General features: G+C 39.5%; 1 protein-coding gene across 1 annotated transcript in view; it reads right to left on the reverse strand.

Moving 5' to 3' along the window:
* The window catches only part of dner.L (delta/notch like EGF repeat containing L homeolog), a 118,762-nt gene that overhangs the window by 29,579 nt on the left and 65,353 nt on the right, over window positions 1-23,830 (reverse strand). The window contains 4 exon segments of the mRNA NM_001094060.1: window positions 7,353-7,498; window positions 11,341-11,507; window positions 18,034-18,128; window positions 20,790-21,071. Of these exon segments, the coding sequence (NP_001087529.1) occupies window positions 7,353-7,498; window positions 11,341-11,507; window positions 18,034-18,128; window positions 20,790-21,071 (690 nt within the window).

Consider the following 23,830-nt stretch of genomic DNA (forward strand, 5'->3'; position numbering starts at 1 on the left):
GGCAGCTTTAACTATAGGCTCAATCGAACCTAAAAAGTCCTGGCATTTATGTAAAGAATTATGTGATTAAAATAATGCATCTGCACTCTGACACTGGGCACACATGGACCAACATTTGGAATATACAACCAACCAGCATTTTGACCACAAAGATAAATGGTGACGAAGTTGATTGTTGGCCCCTGGATTATCAAGTCAGTTAGTCAACCCCATGTAGGTAAACCAAGTCACCTGTTAAACCAGTTTTCCTAAAGTCTGAACCCAGCACCCAGTCACTTGTTCAAGGTCTCTAGCCTGCCCCAGGCAAAGCCAAATGATAAAAGTACAAATATGTATTGTTACACAGATCTCTCCCAAAGACTCACAATTTTGTAAGATGACAAAAGACAAATCTGAATTAGCTGATATCAGTAAAAATTAAGAAATTAACTTTTGTTATGTGCAGTCAAAATGTAATATTTCTTTAACTATTACCACATTGTATACACCACCATGAGCTGCCAGCTAAACCTGTCAGGATGTCATTGGATGTTTTAGTAATATAAAGCTGTTTTGTTGTCCGTTTCCTCAATTTACACAAGATTATTCAACCACTATGAAGATCTTAAACAAGCCACAAGCCAAAGGTGGCCCTCCAAGATAATATTTTTGGCCGCCAGCCAGTGCTGGAATTGGGGAGGGCAGAATCTGAACTGCCAGCCAAGTAAATCTACGCATTCTGGGCATTAAACTGTGCGTTAGAAGGAAATGCCAAAATGGAAATAGCAAAATAGCTTTGCATTAAAGTGAGTGAAACCAGAAGATATTGGGGTGAAACCAGAAGGTATTAGGTGTGGCTTATGGTTGTGGGAGGGGCTTCTTTCAGCACGCCACTCTACACTTACCACAATGCGCATCCCTCCACTTTTTTTTACTCCAATTCAAGCACTGCCCCCAGCAGCCCAAGATCTCCACAGACTTCTGTGTACGACATCATTGTGTTGGGCCCCAAAAACATGGTGACCCTCCAAGATAATATTTTTGACCCCTTGCAGCCTAAGATCTCCTCAGACCTCTTTGTACAACATCATTGATTTTTAAAGTCTGCCCCTCAAAACATATGAAATAAAGATCAATAGCCCAGCAACATGGAAAACCATGGATGGTCCTAACTTAACAACATCAATAAAATCTAAATTGTTATGGGTTTCTGTACCAGGGCAAACTTTTAATGCTGAGCTTACTATACACATGCCAGTATTGCCAGCTGGGCTACTTAGAAGCTAATTGACAAATGTGATGGCCACCCTAATCAACATCTAGTCAGCTACTGGCCAGAAAATTCCATTACACAAAGGAAACATCAAGCCATGGAAGTCCTCTCCCTACAAGTCTGCACAGTAATGCATTATCTATTTTAAATGTATTCCTTAACAACCAGACCATAGTTTGCATTTTGTACAATATGCCTAGATAAGAGGACACTTTCTGTTTCTTTTATAGTCGATTAACTCTCCCTACATGTCATATTTTATGCATCTCTAAATAGCCAAGAAAGCACTGCCAGCCACTGTCACAGAGAAAATAAGGTGTCATGAAAATAGACTAAAGCTGGCCATAGATGTTGAGATTTTTAAAAGATCAGATCCTGATCGTGAGACCACGATCTTCTCAGAACGATCGTACGATCGTACGAATCTACCATCAACTAAAAAGACCAATTTACCAGGAAAACAAAGGGGAGCTGCCTGCTTGGCCCTGCAAACATAGAGAGATTGCACTGGGGCCGACAAAGATTTTTTGACCTGGCCGATCAATTTCCCGACAGATGTCGGCCGAAAAATCGTAAGATGTACGATCGTTCGAATACCACTAACCGCACGATAATTTCGAAGGATTGGTCGGGCTTCCCTAAAATCGGTCGTTCGGCAAGAAGAATCGTCGCGTCTATGGGGACCTTTAGCAGAGTCTAAGCCTGTGGCAGAAAGCCAAATTTGTTCTACCATTCATTAGTAAAAGAAGTCAAAAACCTACGATTAAGTGGAAGACTCAATTCAATTAGATGTAGCTGACTAGGAAACAACATTCCGAGGTATGAAACAGGCTACTAAATGCCGCTTGAAACATTGCTCCAAACTGCCACTGTGACGGTACCTTACTCCATATAGCTTCAAACAAAAGACAAGATCCCAAGGTTCTGCGGTTCACTCCCTTGGCCGGTAAAAGACCTGTTCTCTCTCAGATCGACCACAATGTAAACAAACTTTTCTTCATACGAAGATATACCAGCGCTAAAAGCTTAGGGATAGACACCAAAAGAGATAGAGATACAATATAGTGTAGTATTTTCAAATTAGATGAAATATGTAACCCTTTGTGCAGTTACTATACAGTGTGATTTGAGGTCTTCCACCAGGGGGGTTAAAGCCCTTTTTCCGTGCCTTTTATAGATAGTGTGGCCACCTCCTGTGTGGGGTAGTGGATACTTACAAACGTTTATGTTTGTCACCAGCATGTAATAAAATCCTTTGTCCCACTCTTGGTAAGCTCCAGACTTCTAAAAACATATGCCAAAATCGTGTAAAAACTTCTTTAATATAATAAAAAAGATAAAAGTACAAATTGCACTCATATGTGTGTGCTTATAATAAGCATGAAAAACAGTTCGCATTGGGGTTCTCAAGTCCTGCGGTCCAGGGGGACCAGGAGCGCGTGTCCTACGAACAAACGCCAGGCAAAGTGAAACATCTAAAGTGGACCGCAGGACTTGAGAACCCCAATGCGAACTGTTTTTCATGCTTATTATAAGCACACACATATGAGTGCAATTTGTACTTTTATCTTTTTATTATATTAAAGAAGTTTTTACACGATTTTAGCATATGTTTTTAGAAGTCTGGAGCTTACCAAGAGTGGGACAAAGGATTTTATTACATGCTGGTGACAAACATAAACGTTTGTAAGTACCCACTACCCCACACAGGAGGTGGCCACACTATCTATAAAAGGCACGGAAAAAGGGCTTTAACCCCCCTGGTGGAAGACCTCAAATCACACTGTATAGTAACTGCACAAAGGGTTACATATTTCATCTAATTTGAAAATACTACACTATATTGTATCTCTATCTCTTTTGGTGTCTATCCCTAAGCTTTTAGCGCTGGTATATCGTCATATGAAGAAAAGTTTGTTTCCATATAGCTTCACCCTTATGTTGGTAACTATGTGGCGCCATTGGTACTTTAGTTCATATCTTCTGGGAATGCTCCATGATCCAAAAGATTTGGCAAAAATGTCCATTACATGGAAACTGAATAAGAAATTTCCTAGCTTTAACTTTTTTACATGTGTTACGACCAGACTTGCAGAAGGGGAAAGCCTTCCTTACCCACCACCTATTCTTTCCAGTTACAATCCTAACACGTCAGCAATTATTTCAACTTGCTGGTCACCCTACTCTGCCCTGAAAAATCTAGGTTGCTCTAGGTCACTTAGTAGAAATCCAGGTGGAGGTGCCAGTCTTTCTACCCCCAGACCCTCAGACTGGCCAGCCATACACTGTAAACGAGCAGATCTTTCCCCTGATACACCCACCTAAGCTGGGATATATTGTGCCAATTCGATTGTCTGGCCCTATGGCCAAATGATCGCATCAGTGAGCCGGTCTGCCCAATCGATATCTGGCTCAGAACTCACCAGCATTTATTAGGTCTCATCATTGTGAGCTGAAGGCAAGAGCTAAAAATAAGGCTTTTTTTCTCATTCACTCACTTATCATTTCTTTCTTTCTGGTCCATCTGCTTCTAGTGATACTAGTGTTAACAACATAGCCGCTGCTTATCCTGTCAATCTCCAGACTTTGCAGAAGCTTATATAAAACCCTGCAGCGCTTGGTCACTTCATTGTGCTGGGGAAGTTACTTTTATTGGAATGTTTGTCTGAAGCCTAAAGGGCAAGTCACCAAAAATATATTTTTGTGTTATTGACTGTATAACAGTGTTCTATGCAAATGTGGGCATTGGCCTTCTTAATTTTTTTTAATAATTTGGCATGTATATGATTATTTTTTATTTATTTGTATGCTATTATATAATAAAGGACAAGGCAGAGGTCAGTATGGAGAGATCACAGCATGTGCCCCAGAAAGTACAAGATGCTCTAAATTCTAAGTTCTTCCATTTGGTTGGATACCAAATCCCAGCTGAGAATATATGCCCAAACTCAACAAAAAACAGAACTATTCCCAAATCTCTCTATTCAATGTATAAGGTCACAAAACACCTAAGGCCACTGGCTATACCCAAGATAAAAGGCTTAGGTTTAGACAATGGTCTGTTTTAGTGAATCCTGGAGTTGGTTCACCCGTAGTACTGTCATTTACAACCCAACCAGTAGTCCAAATTTAGCTTAAATCGTCCCTAATAATGGGTAGGGCTTTCTGGAAAGTGTGTAAATGTTTTTGGGTGGATTGTGAGTTTGCCCACAATAATTAGACATGGTCCCCTATTTTAAAATAAGAGCTCCGTGACTAAATAAAGGGACAGGGCTGCAGCCCAAGTCCAGATAAGTAATTTCTGAGGTGTCTTATAATATTTCTGTGGCTGTTCAATTGTTGAGGGGTTATGGGTGTTGTATGTCAGCTGCACCTTGAGAACTATGCATCAGAATCTATTTTCATCTAAGCCCTGCTAGAAATAAAGCTGACCCTGTTTTTATCTTGCTGTGCATGTTCCGATGGCTGGTGTAAGATGACAACTGATCATAAGATAACTATATTATCTACAAGAGACGAGAACCGTAGACATATTAATATTGGGCAAATGTGGTGTGTCTGCTGCAGGTAAAATAACAAAAGCAAGCAAGCTCCAAGTAGTTGTTACAATACAGGTATGGGACCTGTTATGCAAAACATGGGGTTTTCTGGATAACAGATCTTTACATAATTTGGATCTTCATACCTTAAAGGGATACTGCCATGGGAAAACATGTTTTTTTTCAAAACACATCAGTTAATAGTGCCGCTCCAGCAGAATTCTGTACTGAAATCCAATTCTAAAAAGAGCAAACAGATTTTTTAATATACAATTTTGAAATCTGACATGGGGCTAGACATATTGTCAGCTTTGCAGCAGCCCCAGTCATGTGACTTGTGCCTGCACTTTAGGATGGAACTACTTTCTGGCAGGATGTTATTTCACCTACTTAATGTAACTGAATCAGTCTCAGTGGGACTTGGCTTTTACTATTGAGTGTTGTTTTTAGATCTACCAAGGAGCTGATTTCTTTAGGGAGCTGCTATCTGGTTACCTTCCCATTGATCTGTTGTTAGGCTGCTGGGAGGGAAAGGGAGGGGGTGATATTACTCCAACTTGCAGTACAGCAGTAAAGAGTGATTGAAGTTTATCAGAGCACAAGTCACATGACGGGGGCAGCTGGGAAACTGACAATATGTCTAGCCCCATGTGAGATTTCAAAATTGAATATAAAAAAATGAGAAATGGATTTCAGTGCAGAATTCTGCTGGAGCAGCACTATTAACTGATGTGTTTTGAAAAAAGACATGTTTTCCCATGGCAGTATCCCTTTAAGGTATGAAGATCCAAATTATGTAAAGATCTGTTATCCAGAAAACCCCAGGTTTTGCATAACAGGCCCCATACCTGTATTGTAACAACTAATTGGTTGTTAAACATGTTTTCCCATGACAATATCCCTTTAAGTCTACTAGAAAATCCTTTAAACATTAAATAAACCCAATAGGCTGGTTTTAAGAATTAATTATATCTTAGATCAAGAACAAAGAACTGTTTTATTATCACAGAGAAAAAGGAAATAATTTTTTAAAATTTGGATTATTTGGATAAAATGGAGTCAATTAGAGATAGCCTTTCTGTAATTCGGAGCTTTCTGGATAACGGATCCCACACCTGTATCGGGACAAACTTAATCAGATTTTTATGTAAGCCTCATGATTTATGGTATTAGGCAATAGAATGGTTCAACTCCAGTGGATTACATGCAATAATAGACAGTCACAGAGCCCAGCAGTACAAATATTATAGAAAAGATATCAAAGCTCTTGCCACCCAGTGAAGGACACTATAACGAAGGTACATTATTGAACATCTGAAAGACCAAAGAACACTTTGGACAGACTGCATATGGTAACTAAAGTCATATAGTCTAAAGACTCTGATCTCTGATATCACATGGGGATACAAGGGTTTGTAGTATTGTTGGTAAGAGTTCAACTACCACAGTACGAAGACTGCAGTACTGGGAACATGCTATGATAACATAAAAATTATTAAATGTGCTATGATCATGTGTTAGCAGAAATGATGACAATCCAGAGATTCCAATTCTATGGTATAATAGAACTGTTATGCAGATGGTGACAGCACAGCACCAGATTCAAATGCTCTGTCCAAAAAGCAAACCAGAAAATACAACAGCAAAATACAGTAGAATCCCCATTTTACATTTTTCAGGGGACCAGAAAAAAATGGTGTAAAATCCTGGAAACTGTAAAATCAGGGAAATATATTATGCATAATATATAGGTGGGACCTCAAAACAACAATGTAAAATGATGGAAAACTTTAAATAAGGGGATGTAAAATGTGGGTTCTACTGTAGTCTTGTCTTCTGGTAATACGTGGGGTGGGGTAGATACAGCTGAAAGTCCAGCTTTAAAGGAGAAGGAAAGGCTAATATTAATCAAGCTTTATCAGAAAGGTCTTTATAAATACACCAGTAAACCCTCAAAGTAATGCTGCTCTGAGTCCACTGTCAAAAGAAACAGAATTTCTTTCCTTCTATTGTGTACACATGGGCTTCTGTATCAGACTTCCTGTTTTCAGCATAAACCTCCAGGGCAGGGCTTGAGCATGCTCAGTTTGCTCCCCTCCCTCCTCCCATCCCTGCTGTAATCTGAGCTCAGAGCTGTAAGTGAGCAGGGAGAGACTCAGGCAGGAAGTGATGTCACACCAAGCTTATATGGCAGCTTCTATCCTAAACAAACAGGGACAATATCTTACTCAGGTATGGTAAAGCATTCTGCAGAATAAATATAGCGTTCTAGCTTGCACTATTGTGGCTAATCTGTTGGCAATAAACTGTTTTGGAGCTTTCCTTCTCCTTTAAGGCAAATTATGATTTGGTGTCCTTCATATATTAACAGGGGCCCTGACCAAAGGCTGAACCTGCAAATGGGGCTTGAACTAAAAAGATCTAAGAACCTCTGCTTTACTGGGAATATTAGCCATCAATGTTCAGATATTTTGCATTTGAAGACTAATGTTATTAGAAACGTGAGCTTTCTAGACAGAGATGATTATTACACTGATGTCTGATTATGTTTCTGCACTTACCTCTGTATTTTTGGAACGGCAATCTCCCTTCCCATGGCACTGCAGCACATCTGGCGAGCTTCCCTCGGGTACACAGTCTGTGATCTTAACCACCACACTGAGGCGTAAAGCCACTATTGATTTACTAACAGAGTCGTTCACAAAGCCTGAAGAAAAGAGCAAAACCTCAGAAAAGACTAAGATTCTTGTCTGGCAGCGGTTTTATATGCATTTAAAATTAATCTATCACAGAAAAACATATATATATATATATATATATATATATATATATATATATATATATATTTTTTTTTTTTACAAAACGCATCAGTTAATAGTGCTTCTCCAGCAGAATTCTGCACTGAAATCTGTTTTTCAAAAGAGTTCCCAGGTGCCCTCAGTCATGCGACTTATGCTCTGATAAACTTCACTCTTTACTGCTACACTGTAAGTTCAATTGATATCACCCCGTTCCCTTTCCCCCTGGTGGTCTAACAACAGAACAATAGGCAGGTAACAGGATAACAGTTCTGTGACACCTAGGGGCCGATTCATTAACTTCGAGTGAAGGATTCGAAGGTAAAAAGCTTCGAATTTTTAAAGTTTTTTTGGGCTACTTCGACCATCGAATGGGCTACTTCGACCTTCGACTACGACTATCGAAGGATTCGAAGTAAAAATCGTTCGACTATTCGACCATTCGATAGTCGAAGTACTGTCTCTTTAAAAAAAAATTCGACCCCCTAGTTCGGCAGCTAAAAGCTACCGAAGTCAATGTTAGCCTATGGGGAAGGTCCCCATAGGCTTTCCTAAGTTTTTTTGATCGAAGGATATTCCTTCGATCGTTGGATTTAAATCCTTTGAATCGTTCGATTAGAAGGATTTAATCGTTCGATTGTACGATCGTACTATCTGCGCTAAATCCTTCGACTTCGATATTCGAAGTCGAAGGATTTTAGTTCCTAGTCGAATATCGAGGGTTAATTAACCCTCGATATTCGACTCTTGGTGAATCGGCCCCCTAGAGTGCTAGCGAATAGCAGAAATCCCACTATGACTCCTCTAGTTAAATTGAGTAGGAAAAATGACAGTTTAACTGAAAGCAGTTCTATTGTGAAGTGCTGGCCCTTTCTGAAAGCACATGCTCAGACACAATGACCTGAGATGGCTGCCTACACACCAATATTACAGATGAAAAAAATCAAGAATTATATTTTATTTATATGGTGGAGTGAATTATTTCTAATGTAAACATTGTAATTTAGAAATAAAAACGACACCATAAAAATCATGACATAATACCTTTAAATGTAATGTACTACTGTAGCCTGCAGTGGTAACAAAAAACTAATAAACGTAGCCAATAAATAGGTATTATGTATCTTTGTATCTTTACGGGCTCCCATTCAAGTGTCCGTACAACTGATATTGATTATATTGATAAACTGTTAAAATACAATGGTTTTAGTACTTAAAAGTGCAAATTAATAGAGGTCAAATGTCATTCATGGCCCCTACACACTTATAGAATAAAGCCAGCCATACACGTACCAATAATAAAGTTTCATATGATTTCTTTTTCTCTTAAATAAAAAACATTTATCTAAACAAAACATTGAATATATTGATAAATGACATTAAAACTACCCAGAATACATTTAAGGATCTAAACAAAAACAATCCAACTTAAAGGAAAATTATACCATCTGAACAAAATCACCCAATATGTTCTTTATATACTAAGTGACCCATCTAAGTAATTATTGACACATGCATGTTAATAAATATTCTCCTTTACCTTGAACCACCATATTGTGATGTTCTGTGAGCTCACTCACTAATCACCAGACAGGAAATGATGCAGCTCTGACAGTAACAGGAAGACGCGTGTCAAAATGCAGCTGTGTCCATTAATTGGCTGTTGAAACCTGGCATGTATGTGTACCTTTGGTTTGTGTATGAGAACAATGCCTCTTATAAACCAGAGGAACTGATGAAATACTGAATCTGGGATTATCTAATAGCACATACTACAGGTATAGGATCCCTTATCCGGAAAACCAATATCCAGAAAGATCTGAATTACGGAATGGCTGTCTCCCATAGACTCCATTTTATCCAAATAATCCAAATTTTTTAAAATGATTTCCTTTTTCTCTTTTATAATAAAACAGTAGCTTGATCCCAACTAAGATATAATTAATCCTTGTTGGAAGCAAAACCAGCCTATTGGGTGTATTTAATGTTTAAATGAATTTCTAGTAGACATAAGACACAAAGACACAAATTACGGAAAGATCCGTTATCTGGAAAACCCCAGGTCTCGAGCATTCTGGATAACAGGTCCCATACCTGTACTAGAAAAGAATATTTTTAAGGAAAAGGCTTTATTTATCTGAAACACTGTTTTGCATTTGAGTTGTTTTATGTGATATATTTTTATGGAGACCTGAAATGTTTAGGTACAATTTCCCTTTAATCGATTTGAATCTGAATAGATCCTAAATTGCTTTAAAAATAGGAGATGAATATTCAGGTGATGAAAACTACAATTTATTAATATGTAAAAGTGCACATTATAACCACTACAGCATCTTAAGTGAAAACCAGTTTAGTGGAGGTATTTTCTAGGCATAATCAAGGGGTGGGCCTCCTATGCCTGATATCAGTGTGTATGTGGGAGCCTGCAGTGTCTTGGAGATGTGGCTCTGGCTCTGTTCATCTGTCATTGGCAAGCATTTAGTACAAGGCCCAGCAAGACGCACATTTGTGGTAATAACAGAAAGCACAAGGGCTACATCAGCTGACAAGGCTACAATGCCCTCCAATATGTATGTAAAACAACCTCTAGAGATTTTCCAGTGGTCACATATCAGCACTTTTGTTTTCTTTCCCATTTTCCACAAAACCTCAGATTTTATATGTGGCAATTGAGAATATTTGCCTTAAAAAAATTAAGCACAATCTGCAAATGAGTGGCTTCTGATTATATGTGTATGAATGTTATTGGGGCCCTAGATTGCAAGCTCTACTGGGGCAGCGGCTGATGAATAATCTCAGTAAAGCACTGTGAAATATGTCGGCGCTACATAACTAAAGTATAAAAATAATGGCAGAATGTGCATTTATCACCTCTCTTGTGTAATTGGCAGCACATTTCTATTATAGCTCTGGGTTACAGGAAGTGAGGCTGCAGGTATTGATTCCCTGGCTGATGCAAAAATAGCCCTTCAGCGTCATATTTCTTAAGCCGCATGAAGGTACTGGAATTTGAACTCTCTTTTATATCTTGCTCTTTTACATATGTTAATGAGAGATTTCTGGGTCTTACAGCAATTCTTAGTCCACCAATCAGTGTCGGACTGGGACACCAGGGGCCCACCCAAAAACCTTAGACCAGGGGCCCACTATTATTCTTTCTCTCCTCACTCCTCAAACTGATATTCTTCTAGTCTCATTTCTTTACATATTATAATACTTTAATCAATATTCCATCTATTTAGCCTCTTTGTTCTCATAGAAATTAAGGATGACCATGAAATATGCCAAATATTTAGGCGCGATTCATTTTCAGAAGTCGCCCGAAGTTTTCACTTCGGGCGACTTCAGAAAACGAATTGCGCCGAGTGCCACCCCGCCGGCGATTTACATTTTAGCTGGCGGGAAGGCAGGAGAGGCAGTTTGGTGAGATTAGTTGCCCCGAAGAAGAGGAGATTTGCCGCCGGGCGACTAATCTGCCTGTTTGCCCTGACCCTTAAGAATAACTGAAGTTTATCAGAGTACAAGTCACATGAGTGAGGGCATCTGGGAAACTGACGTGTCCAGCCCATGTCAGGTTTCAAAATGAAATATTAAAAAATCTGTTTGCTCTTTTGAATAACGGATTTCACTGCAGGATTCTGCTGTAGCAGCACTATTAACTGATGCATTTTGGGAAAGAACATGTATTTCTGTCAGTCCCTTTAAAATTGATATTCTGCTGGCAATGACACTTTCTAGACACACTTACCAATAAAAAAGTTGTTTCCGAGGGCCAATACTTCATCAGAGAGCACAAGACCCCCCAGTGCCTGTAGTAAAGTTACACTTCTCCCGTCTATAAGAGAGCACTGTTTGAAGCCACTGGCTGTCACTTTCCACAGGAGAATCAGGGCAGCAGTTGCATCTTGGGAGATCCTTAAAATACATAAGCACATCTTTAAGACTAAAGGATAAGTAACACGTTTTTTTCAAGTTTAAATATAATGCCCTAGTACAGTATATATAGTATAAAGCTGGCCACAGACGCAAAGATCTGATCGTATGAATTGAGGATTCGTACGATTTTCGGAACGTGTGTGGAGAGTCCCGACATTTTTCATCAGGCGGAGATTGGTCATTTGGACAAGTTAAAAGATTTCTGTCGGCTGCGGGTAATATCTCTGCGTGTATTGCCGATCTCACAATTTTCAGAGGGAGCATTGGTCGGACATATCTTTGCTGTCAGGGGCAGAACATCGGCTGATCTGTTCTTTTGTACTTTATTTGATGGGAATGGTTAGTGGCAGGTCGGGAGATGGGGGAGTCCGATCGTACGTTGATTCGTACGATCGGATCTTTGCGTCTGTGGCCAGCTTAAGTTATCTGTTGTGTAGCCATGGGGGCAGTTATTTCAGATGATGAAACAGGGCAAATGTTTATATAGCAGATAACAAATGAGGTGTGTAGAATGCAATGACTTTAGTTATTACATAGGGTAAAGTGCAATGTATGGCTCACTATGGAATCAGAAACCCAGAAACAGAAGGGGTGGGAAAACAGAGCCCACACTCCAGGTGTGTGGGGGGGAAATAATACTATTTTGGGCAGCATATTTTCCTATGATAGGTGTCTTTTAATGGTGCCTAATTTTCAAGTAGAGTGTGGCAGGCAAAGAGTTATAAAAAGCTGCCGCACATTTGCAGAAGGTCCCAGCAGAGGCTTACGAGTAAAAAGTGACCTATTTTAGGGACAATACATCTTTTTGTTATTATTAGTCCCTGAAGTGTCAGTGAAGTGATGCTGCTGATTCCAGTATCAAATGTACTGCCATAAAGTTCCCTCGGGGGCCCCAGCTGTATCTACAAGGTAGAGGCACGAGGGAGCTAAAAATGTGACAGAAAATGTCCTTGGAAAAATTAAGAAAACACGTTTATAAAACAGTGAAATAATATTTCGACTATTTATGTCTAACCCACAGCCTCACAGCTTACTATGAACTACAACTCCCAACAGATGCTGCTTTAGGGTAACAAGATGAAGCTGCAACAGATGGGTTGGAAATACTAAGGAGAAATTAGCAGGAGAGAAAGAGATGTTACAAAGCAGTCAGACAGATCAAATGTTATAGTGAGGGGTGGAAAGGGAGAGATTAAAACAAGATTTTATGGCGGTGGAAGAATGATAAAGGGCACAGTATATAGAGAGAGTAGAGAGAGAGAGAGAGATAGACGGACAGACAATAGATAGTGCTATTAGGTTGTAATCTACTTGAAGAATGGGCAACATTAAAAAAGATCATGATTCATTATACAGATCTAATCAATAGCCTCACCACAGTATCAAAGGACATCTTATTTACACTTATTATTCCCTGACATTACAGAGTCATTTTCCCCATTACTACTCTGTAATTCCATAGAATAAGATATGTCCTTTCAGTGTTGGACTGGGGTGTACTTGCGGGCAGGCTGGGGAGCCCCTAAGTCCGGGCAGGGAGTGAGCCTGGGTCAGAGGGGGCCCACAAGGGCCAGGGCCCCTGGGTTTTTTCACTGTGTCCTGCTGGCCCAGTTCTACCCTTGTCTTTGTATTGTTCTCACTTCACTGTAAAGCAATGCCTATATCTCATATAGTATACAGTATATAAAAAAGGAATTGTCAACTATCAATGTCACAATCAAGAGTTGCAGTTCTGCAACTGCCTTAAAATAATAGCAGTACATATGCAATAAATATAGTAACTCATCGAAATACGGCAGTTGGTCTGCAGATCTTACAAAAATAAAATCATACATTTGATTTGTTGTTATTGGTTACTAGACCAGAGCACATCTTGCCGATTCTATATAAGGAACAAAAGCCATGAATAACATCTAAAACATAAACTTATCAAAGCTGCTTATCAATGTCATCAGTAATAATGAGTGCTAACTGATGTTATTTGTGCAAAAAAAATGATCTTTTCACTAATAAATAGTGTAATGTGAATAAAATAAGGAGTTTAGAATACAAGGTAAGATCATACATGCAAAACAACAGTAGCCCCTACAAAGAACAGTAGCCCCTTTCCAGTGTACTGAGCGGAGTGATGCCGGTCCCATACTAAAGTGCCCATAAAAGATTTAGGCAGAGAACTGTCCTGTTTGTGCAGCTCCCGCAGGACACCAGCGTTTTGTAATAGCAAGTGATGACTCAGCATAGATTGTGTCCTCCAGCAGAATATGAAGGTCAGTGTGTTCCATTATTACAGATTTCTAGTTGACAAATGAACCTTTATTTATTCACATGCACAACCCAGCGCAGACAGACCGGCAGCTTCCATGCAACTCAGCAGGATCCAGTGGGAAGACGCGAGGTCTCAGGCTACTTTGGAGGTTACATGTTACAGGAAAAAATCCTGCATTTTAATGAGATTTGCTTGGAATGTACAGGGCTAGAACTATTGAAAGAATATACATATGGCAGAGCCAAACTACAGGTCACATTACGATATTCTGTACAGTTTTGCTCCAACATTAGAGAATGGTATCCAATGTGACATATGGGGCAGATTCACTAAAGGGCGAATTGTCGCCAACGACTGATACGCACACATCGCACCACTTCGCCAGGCGCAAATTCGCTACCACTACTCTAATCCACTAATATGTGAAGTTGCACCCTGGGCGCCGAATGCTGGCGACTTTCTACTAGTGTTACTTCGGCAGTACGAGCATTTCATAGCGAAGATGCGCTAGCGTTCATTTGTAGCTAGTGAAAATTAGCCAGTGATCTTGCGCTTAGGTCAAGTTGCGTACGGTGGGTAATTTAAAGTTGTATTGACGTCTTTATTATAAATGTTGGTGCAAATGCTTGAGGTTACCACTTTTTATTACAAATGTCCAAATAAAAGAGAGTTAATATAATGCCCTACACATGAGGCCACTGTAAAATGAATGTTCCATATGTTAGGAAATTTCTGGAGAAAACCGGTTCCCCAAAAAAAGTTTGTTAGGACTTTTGCAGGCAATCCTGCTTCAAAAAAGGAAAAGTCGCCAGCGTTTATTTAACTTTAATGCATTTTCGGCACACAGGATATGATGTGAGTGACAGAGGATTGAGGAAGATTTTGCTTCTTTTTAGCACTGTGCCTGCTCTGAGGAGGCGAAGTCAACTCTGGTGAAAGAGGTAACATTCAGTAAAATCTAAACTTTAGTGAATTTGCAGAGTAATGAATTTTCACCAGAGCGAACAGTTGCCTGGTGGTAGAGTGCGAACAAACACAAGCGATGGTCTCTTTCACTAGCGAATTGGCACCTACGCCAGTTAGTGAATTGGCGAAGTCCCTGTGCGTTAGCCACTTCGTCCTTTAGTGAATTTAGCCCATAGTTGGAGTAGGGTGTATTATTATTATCAAATGACCTACGAACCTCCTGCCCAAATGGCAACCTTAACAATGGCTAGCAGATGTTGCAATCACCACTTAAAGGGCATGTAAAGGCAAAAAAATTAAATCTCATTTTTACTTTCTTTAATGAATAAGAAACCTATCTCCAATATAGTTTAATTAAAAAATGTGTACCCTTTTTATAAGAAACCTGACTGTATGCAGTGAAATTCTCCCTTCATTTACTGCTGTGGATAGGAATTGTCAGACGGTCCCTAACTGCTGAGCAGGGAAACAATCATACTTATGAACAGCAGGGGGAGCCCCCTGCCTTACTTCCCAGCCATGGAGAACTCAAGCAGCTTTGTTTATGATGATCCCTAAGCAGCCCAGACCACACTGAGCATGTGCACAGTCTTAGTCTTGCAAAGATGTTTAACAAAGTTACAAGATGGTGACCCCCTGTAGCCAACTTTGAAAGCAGAAATTATTAGTTTGATTAGACTTTGCATGCCCTTTAAAGGGGTGGTTCACCTGTAAGTTAATTTTTGGTATGTTAGAATGGGCAATTCTAAGCAACTTTTAAATTGGTCTTATTTTTTTAAATAATTTTTAATTATTTGTCTCCTTCTACTGACTCCCCATCTGAAAAACGAATGCTCTCTAAGGCTACAAATGTATTGTTACTTTTTATTACTCTTCTTTCTATTCAGTCTCTCTCCTATTCCTATTCCAGACTCTCATTCAAATAAATGCATGGTTGCTATGTTCATTTGGGCCCTATCAATTAGATTAATTGTCTCAGAATATCACTCATACTAAAAGTTAAGTCAAAGGTGGACAACGCTATGGCTATGGCACAGGAACAGGGGAGGCTCTGCCTACATAACTGCTAGGGGAAAATTTTTGTTGAGAATGCCTTCTAGATACTTCAAAGCCTAGAAAGATAGCTTACATTGACCTCTTATTATTTCCACTGGATAGATACAAAGGGATCATAAAAAATGAATATAACTAGATTGTAACGGGCTCATTACAATCAACAACTGCTCTCATCCTACTTCCTGAGCCTTAGCCTACAGCACATTCGGGTAACATTTGGGGAGTATGACTCCTCTTCCTGAAATCATTCAAATATTCACCAACAATAAAGGCAATGAATAAAGGCACTTTTTGCAGCAGAACTCTGCGCTTTATCGTTATCTATACCCAACTTTTTGGATTTACTGAACATGTGCTTTGGATGGAAGCAAGGGTCTATATACCAAATTTACATTTAAAGGGTAAATATACCGGATCACTGTGTTTGCCAATGTGCTACTTTCACTTTACTGGTTGGTGCAGTCATCACACTTACCCAATTCAGTACATAACCCCCCCCCCTTCTACTGAATTGATGTCTTAGGGTACATTTGTTTTCCATTGGTAAACTCCACAGCACCTATGATCACACTGCAATAAATCTCTGTGACAGACAGGTTACATAATGACAACACACACCCTAATTCACAAGTGCAGTGCTATGGGTAACATGATCATTAAAATTCCGGATTTTTTATTTTCATGCTGTTTGAACAGTTTCTGTTCGATTAGGAACCAGCTGGGTTTTTTTTTCAGACAAAGACCTTCAGGATTTAAATCCTGTAATTAGATTGTCAGTATAATAACCTTAACATCTGTTTGTCATCAAAAAGAGAAAATACCAGGCTATTATCTATTTAAAACTAAATGGTTTAAATGGCAACCAGCACTGAAAAGCATGACCATATTAGCATGGGTTACAGGATATTTCAAATGATACTATAGCAAACTGTCATATAGCAGACAATCAACAGTTAGCTTTTAATGAAACCAAAATAATAAAAGCAAGCATTCGAATGGGTTCTATGCATTAGTGACCTAGGACAGTCTTCTCTCACATATAGGGGCAAATTCACTAAGCGCCGAAGCGCCTAATGCTAGAGTGAATTCGCTAGCGTTGGGCATTTGCGTTACTTTGCAAATTCACTAACGGACGATGGCGTAACTTCGCTAGTGTTACTTCACACTCTTACGCCTGGCGAATTTGTGCAACGGACGTAACTACGCAAATTCACTAACGCGCGTATTGTTCTGAACGCTACCTTTTACGCCAGACTTCCTTCGCCACCTCAGACCAGGCGAAGCGCAATAGAGTAGGTGGGGATTGCTTCAAAAAAAGTTACAATTTTTTCTAAGTCCCAAAAAATGCTGGCGTTTTTTCTTTATTATGGGTGATAGGCTGGAAAAGATCGAAAAAATTTTTGGGGCTCCCCTCCTTCCCCCCTACATTTCCTAACTCATGGCAACTTAACTATACAGTGGGCACATGTGTAGGGCAAAATAAAAATTTTATTTGCTGTTTTGAAGGTTTCCCAGGCTTGTGTAGTTCTGCTACATATTCCTCCATTGAAATTTGAATTTGGCGCAAATTAACCCATTGTAACTTCAATTTGGCGCCGTATGCAAAATAACCATCACTAGCGTAACTTCACTTTGCTTGGCGAATTAACGCTAGCGCAACTTCGAAACCTTACGCTACCCCTGAGCGCAACTTCGGATTTTAGTGAATTTGGGGAGCGCTGGCGAAAATACGCCTGCCGAAATGCGGCGAGGCGAAGCAGACGCCAGCGCAACTACGATTCTTACTGAATGCCCCACATTGTGTGTTCTCTTTCGATAACTTTATTACTGGAGTACAACGTGGTGGTCAAACTGTTTCAGTTCAAGTCCACATGAAGCTCCAGCATTTGGCCAGGGTCCCACTTGAAGGTCACACCTTTTGCCTGAGAGTCCCTTAGGTCATGAAATCAGAGCAGATATAGTAAAATGTTGGTCTATCAGTCATTCAGCTATAGTTTACCAAAATCACAACCTAAATGACCTTCAAACTGAGCTTTAAGGTTTATCTAATAGACCAAATTTTCATTGTTCCAAATGTTTCTATCCTACCAAGATGAGCCCCCCTGCTGCTGCTGCTGCTCCAGGAACCCACTGTATGGAAGCCACTTGCCTAGAACAGGATTCAATTAAACACAGACGGGAATATTTCAAACATCTGGCATTGAGCCTGTGTCTTACTTCACAGATGTGTTCTCTGCCACTTCAAATGAAACCAGCCTCCCTCCAGAGGAAGTGTTGGAGCTGGCGTTTCCACACGCAACATCTGGAATTATCTGCAGTAAAAACAAATGCACAGGTACCATTCTATTAGTATTTAAGACATGAACATCATTATTAACATGTGTTTATAAAGCTCCAACATATTCCACTGTGCCTTGCAATAAATATCGCTATACACTGAACATACAGATTTACATAGAAAGCAAAAAACCCTGTAGAATAAAAATGCCCTGGTTTGTATCATCCCACTGCAGTGGTTGCTTCCTCCTCATAAATCCCATTTAGATGCAAAGGGCAAGTTAGTGTCAGATCTGGACAAATGGCCTTCAGTTTTCAATACAATAACCCACTAACCAATTAGCTTGGATTTGTGTTATATTGTGTTGTGGTGGCTCACGTGGACTCCATGATCCCCACACACATCCTTCGTGTGCCTATAACCAGACAATTACAGTCCTCATTGACCTTTTTTTCCACAATTGAGAATTGTGTTTATGGTTATGAACGTTGGGGACCTCTAGCTTAGGCACTTGTAAATACAGTCATGGAGCAGATCTGCAGGACCGAGTGGTTTTTAGGCTGGTGGTTGGTAGTGGGTATAGTTCAATACTCCTGAGGCTCAGGGAGGGTCTGGCAAAGCATTTTACACTTTCTGCACTTCACCAGTCCTACACTGGTACTGTCTTCTTCTATCTCCATTTCTCTTTTCTCATGGTCCCCCATCCTATTTTATAATATGTGCTGTGGGTCTAAACGTGCGCTAAACGTGCGGACGGGCCCAGCACACTCCGATCCCCATCCTTCCGCCCACTTTCTGCCTCCACCCACTTCCCCGCCCAGAATCCGCTCACTACCCTGTACAGACTCTGTCCACTATCCACCCAGTGCCGACACGCTCTGTTTCCCCGCCGCAGGTAAGAGAGCGGCTGAGGAAGGGGGTTCTTTTTGGCTATAGAGGAATCAGTCCAGGCCCCCCTTTTCCCCGGGCCCCCCTGTGACTGTGAGGTCTGCTTCCTCTATAGTTACACCACTGGGTCTAAACAGGAACTTATTCAAGTTGCTTTTACATACTGGTTCTGGTTCCACAATCCCTGTTTGCCAATAAATGGCTTTTGCGAACATGTCCAGTGTATGTAATAAAATTTCGCAATTGCCAAACATCTTTTGTGACAATATTTAACTGAACTCCAGAGCAGGTGTTAACGCTTACCTTTGCTTAGTGATAATGAGCGATTGATTTTACATTACGAGCCCCGCTAAACTTTTGCAAAAAAACGACATTTTAAATAGCGCTTGCGCTTTTTAATTACATTCCCCCCTATGTGTCTACAAATGACTGCGAAGAGAATAACCGCATGTAGACTTGGACTCACAATTAGCAACTGAAAAGCCTCTTTCAATATTGAAAATTTACAACTGTGAGAACCAATGAGAGCAGAATCACCATTTGTACCTACTTATATTATTATGTTTTTGCGCTACCATTTTACAGAGCTTTAGAGGATCCAAAACACTTTATAAACAATAAGAACGCTGAGTGCAGAACATCTGCTTATACTGTTTGTGATATGGAACTATAAATACTGATCTGTCTTATCGAGGACTGTTGTGATAGTTCTGAGTATTTTTATTTCCCTTATACAGTTATTTAAAGTATGCTTTAACATCTGGTATTGTTTTTATCCCCGAAATGAATCAGTATAAAAGCCTCATGCTGTTATGACAGTACTGCCATTTTATCCTTATGCTTTTGCAGAGTACTGAAATAAGAATGTTATTTATTTTATACTTAGGCTGCTCTTATAAGGCATTCGCACAAGCAATAAACATCTTACTTTATAATAACTCACGGATACTTACAGCTGTCACTTAGACTTATTTATTTGCAACCAGTAAACTAGGGTAAAGGGTGAAATAATGAGGCCTATGCTTCAGTAAAGAATATATTCCAGTAACACAGAGAGCGAGAGAGAGAGAGAGAGCGAGCGGAGAGCGAGCGAGAGAGAGCGAGAGAGAGAGAGATAAATAAGAATACATGCAATCCATCTAAAGAATGGGGAACACTAAATAAAAAAATAAATATATATATATATATTCCACTCGGCTACCAGCACTCTCAACAAAGTCATTAAATGTGCCTGGGTGCAGGAACATCAATAATGAGTGCGGATCCTTTCAGAAATATATATTTATATACATGAAATGTAGACAATTTTACTTTATCTAATGCTTAAAGGGGATGTTCACCTTTGAATAAACTTTTAGTATATTTCAGAATGTCTTATTCCTAGCAACTTTTAAATTGGTCTTCGTTATTTATTTCTTATAGATACTGAATTATTAAGCTTTTTATTCTGCCTCTTTCTAGCTGTCAGATGGATGACCCCGGCAGCACTCTGTGAGGCTACAATTTTATTAGTTTTTCATTTGTATTACTTTTCTTTCTATTCAGGCCCTCTCTTATTCACCAACCAGTCTCTTAATCAAACCACAGCCTGGTAAAGTAGGCCCTAGCAACCAGATTGCTTCTGGAATTCTAAATTGGAGGGCTACTTAACCATAAGGCAAATAATTCAAAAGCCATAGAAAATTAGAAAATGAAAAACGGTTGCAAATAGTCTTAGAATATGAATGTCAACATCATACTAAAAGTTAATTTAAATTTATCAATATAAAGAAAAGAACCCCAAAGTAAGTTTCTGGCCATATCTCACCTGTACTTCATCCCACTTTAGAGTTGTAACCTTCTGCCCAACCTTTGGCCTCCATGTTGGAAGCTCCTGGGCTACAGAGGAGTGAGCCACTTCAATTCTCGGCCCCGTGGTTGAATGGACGGGCTCTGTACGACTCGGAGCTACAATTTCTGCAGAGTGTAGAAGTGCCTGGTCACAGTTCAACCCAGTGAACCCGTCGCTACAGATGCACAGGTAACCATCGCCAAGGATACTGCAGTTTCCATGGTTACATGGGTTTTCACTACAGGGGTCTGTGACAAACTGGAAAAAAAAAACAAAAAAAAGAATTTTTTTGATTGCGTGCATATAATTTGATCTTGTTACTAACATTCTGGATTATTATTTCCCCCTAATCTGAAATAGAGAGCTCTGGAGAAACATAACTAGCAGTTCAACTCAAAGCATCAGAGAGGTTGCTGCTGTCTTACCTGTCCTTCACATGCCATTATTTCATTCCTTATGGCTGTGGATATTCATGCATAGTAATAAGAAGTGAAAGAAATTAAAGGAAAGATTATACACACGAGGAGATGCTTTTCAAGGATGGCATTAATAGGATGGAAGGGGTACTGACTATACATGCCCTCATTTCATTCATTTATTGCTTAGGTTCATGAGGGATGTAAAGTGCTCTGACCAATTATTTTCAAGCACTAAGGGGCAAATTGACTAAGCGGCAAAAATTCGCCAGTGGCGGCTTCACACCCATCGCTACAGTTCGTCAGCGAAAATTTGCTCAGACAACGCTAATTTACTAAAATGCGAAGTTGCGTCCAGGGCGCTGAACGCTGTCGATTTTTCGCTAGCGGTACTTCGCCAATCAAAGCGAAGATGCGCTAGCGGTCAATTACGCCTAGTGCAACTTCGTTAGAGGTCTTTGCTCAGGCTAATTTGCATACGACGCGAAATTATAAAGTTGAATGGACGTATATGTTGCAGCAAATACATTACATTACACAAGTCCAGGGAACCTTAATAAAGACAATAGATTTGTTATATTGCCCTACACATCAGCCCACTTTATAGTTAATGTTCCATATGTTAGAAAATGTATGGGGGAACACAGTTACCCAAAAAAAAATGTAAGGACTTTTGCAGCCTATCACTCTGAAAAATGGAAAAGACGCCAGTGACTTAGAGACTTTTTCCACTAAAAATATGATGTAAGTAACAGAAGATTGAGGAAGATCTACTTCACCTGATCTGAACTGGCGAAAATACGAATTTTAGTGAATTTTCGGCGTAACGTCCATTCTTCAGAGTGAAAATTCGCCTGCCGATAGGGTGCAAATGACCGATAGCGTCTGTCTCTTTCGGTAGCGAAGTTACGCCTGTGCCCATTAGTAAATTGGTGAAGTGCCTGAAAACGGTAACGCTGGCGAATCGTCACCAGCGTTAGTCACTTCGCCCTTTAGTAAATCTGCCTTGAATGTTTGTGTTAGGGGAAAAAAACATTAAATCTAATGAATGCAACATTGCTCGGGTGGTCTTCTATGCACTTTTACAATTGTTTTTATTGTTTTCACAATATTGTCAGTTTTTAAAATGCAAACACCAGCACCACCTGCTGCCCATTTTAGCCTTCTGGTTATAGTTGGCTGAAAATCAATTTCCTGATAGAAATGTCTTGTGATATTGCTCTGCTTAGAAAATTAAGTTAGAGAGCACAGAAGAGTCATCTGATGTTTCTCTGGTACATTCTAAGCAAAGCAACATTACAAGACGTTTCTGTTGAAGATGTTTATTTTCAGCCGACTGTAGCCTTAAGATAAAATGGCCAGCAGGTGGTGCAGTTGTTACAAATTCATTATATCAGCAAATTAAAAGCTGCTAATATTGTGAAAACTAGAAATAAAAATCTAAAGGGCTTAGAAGGTCACTCTGAGCAATTTTACATTAATTAGATTTTCAGCCGACTGTAGCCTTAAGATAAAATGGCCAGCAGGTGGTGCAGTTGTTACAAATTCATTATATCAGCAAATTAAAAGCTGCTAATATTGTGAAAACTAGAAATAAAAATCTAAAGGGCTTAGAAGGGCACTCTGAGCAATTTTACATTAATTAGATATGAGGGTTTACTTTTCCTTTAAGCATAATAAAAACAACTGACAAACACTGTAATATAATCAGTGATATATTCAGTCCAAACACATCAACAGTTTGCAAAGTCACATATGCAGCAATGCCAGCTTTTGGGCTAAGTATTTACTGTACCAAATTTGTGCTCTCTGTTCAGTAGTGATTTTTTTGCACCAAAAATTGAGGTGCACAAGAATTGTCTGGCTAACCTGAACAACCAATATCATATTGTCCTAGAAGAAGAGGCTTCAACTACTCCTGGACAGTTTGAAAAGTTGGTTCATACTACCCCCAAAAGCCCTAAAACTGTTGTTGCTGTAAAAGATACTTTGTAACATTTTGTGGGGACTGAATACAAGCATGTGACCTGCTTTGGAACTGGTGTTTTCCATATAGTGGGTTGTTCCATAATTTGGATCGCTATACTTTATGTGGGTTATTTACTAAACCTTGATTTTTTCTGGTCGAGGTTTCTTGGGAAAAAAATCGCTTTTTTGGGGAAAAAAAACTTGAATCTCAAAAAAACTAGAATTAATAGAGATGTATTATACCCTGAAGTTGCTAAAAGTCAGAATCTGAAAATCCACCATCTCAAACCTGCAAAAGTCATGTAGAAGTCAATGTCCCTTTTACAATTTGAAGATGTCATAATCTGTGCTGGGTTTCATCTGATAATCTAAAAAATGTGGGGTTTTCAGATAATAACCCGAAAAAAATCGACCGATTCAGGCGTCAAATCTGAAAAATTTGTACGAGTTTTCACTCAGTTTAATCGAGTCTTTCCCAACTTTTTCTAGTTATTTTATTGAAAGATAAGATAAAATCTCTTTTATTTATTTTTTTACTGTTTTTCCAACATCTAACATTCTCAGCAGCATCTCTGGAGTATTAGCAACTATTGTATCAATTCTAACAGCTGCCTCTAATGAAACTCAGCAGGG

This window comes from Xenopus laevis, chromosome 5L, assembly GCF_017654675.1.
Source record: "Xenopus laevis strain J_2021 chromosome 5L, Xenopus_laevis_v10.1, whole genome shotgun sequence".
Lineage (NCBI taxonomy): Eukaryota > Metazoa > Chordata > Amphibia > Anura > Pipidae > Xenopus > Xenopus laevis.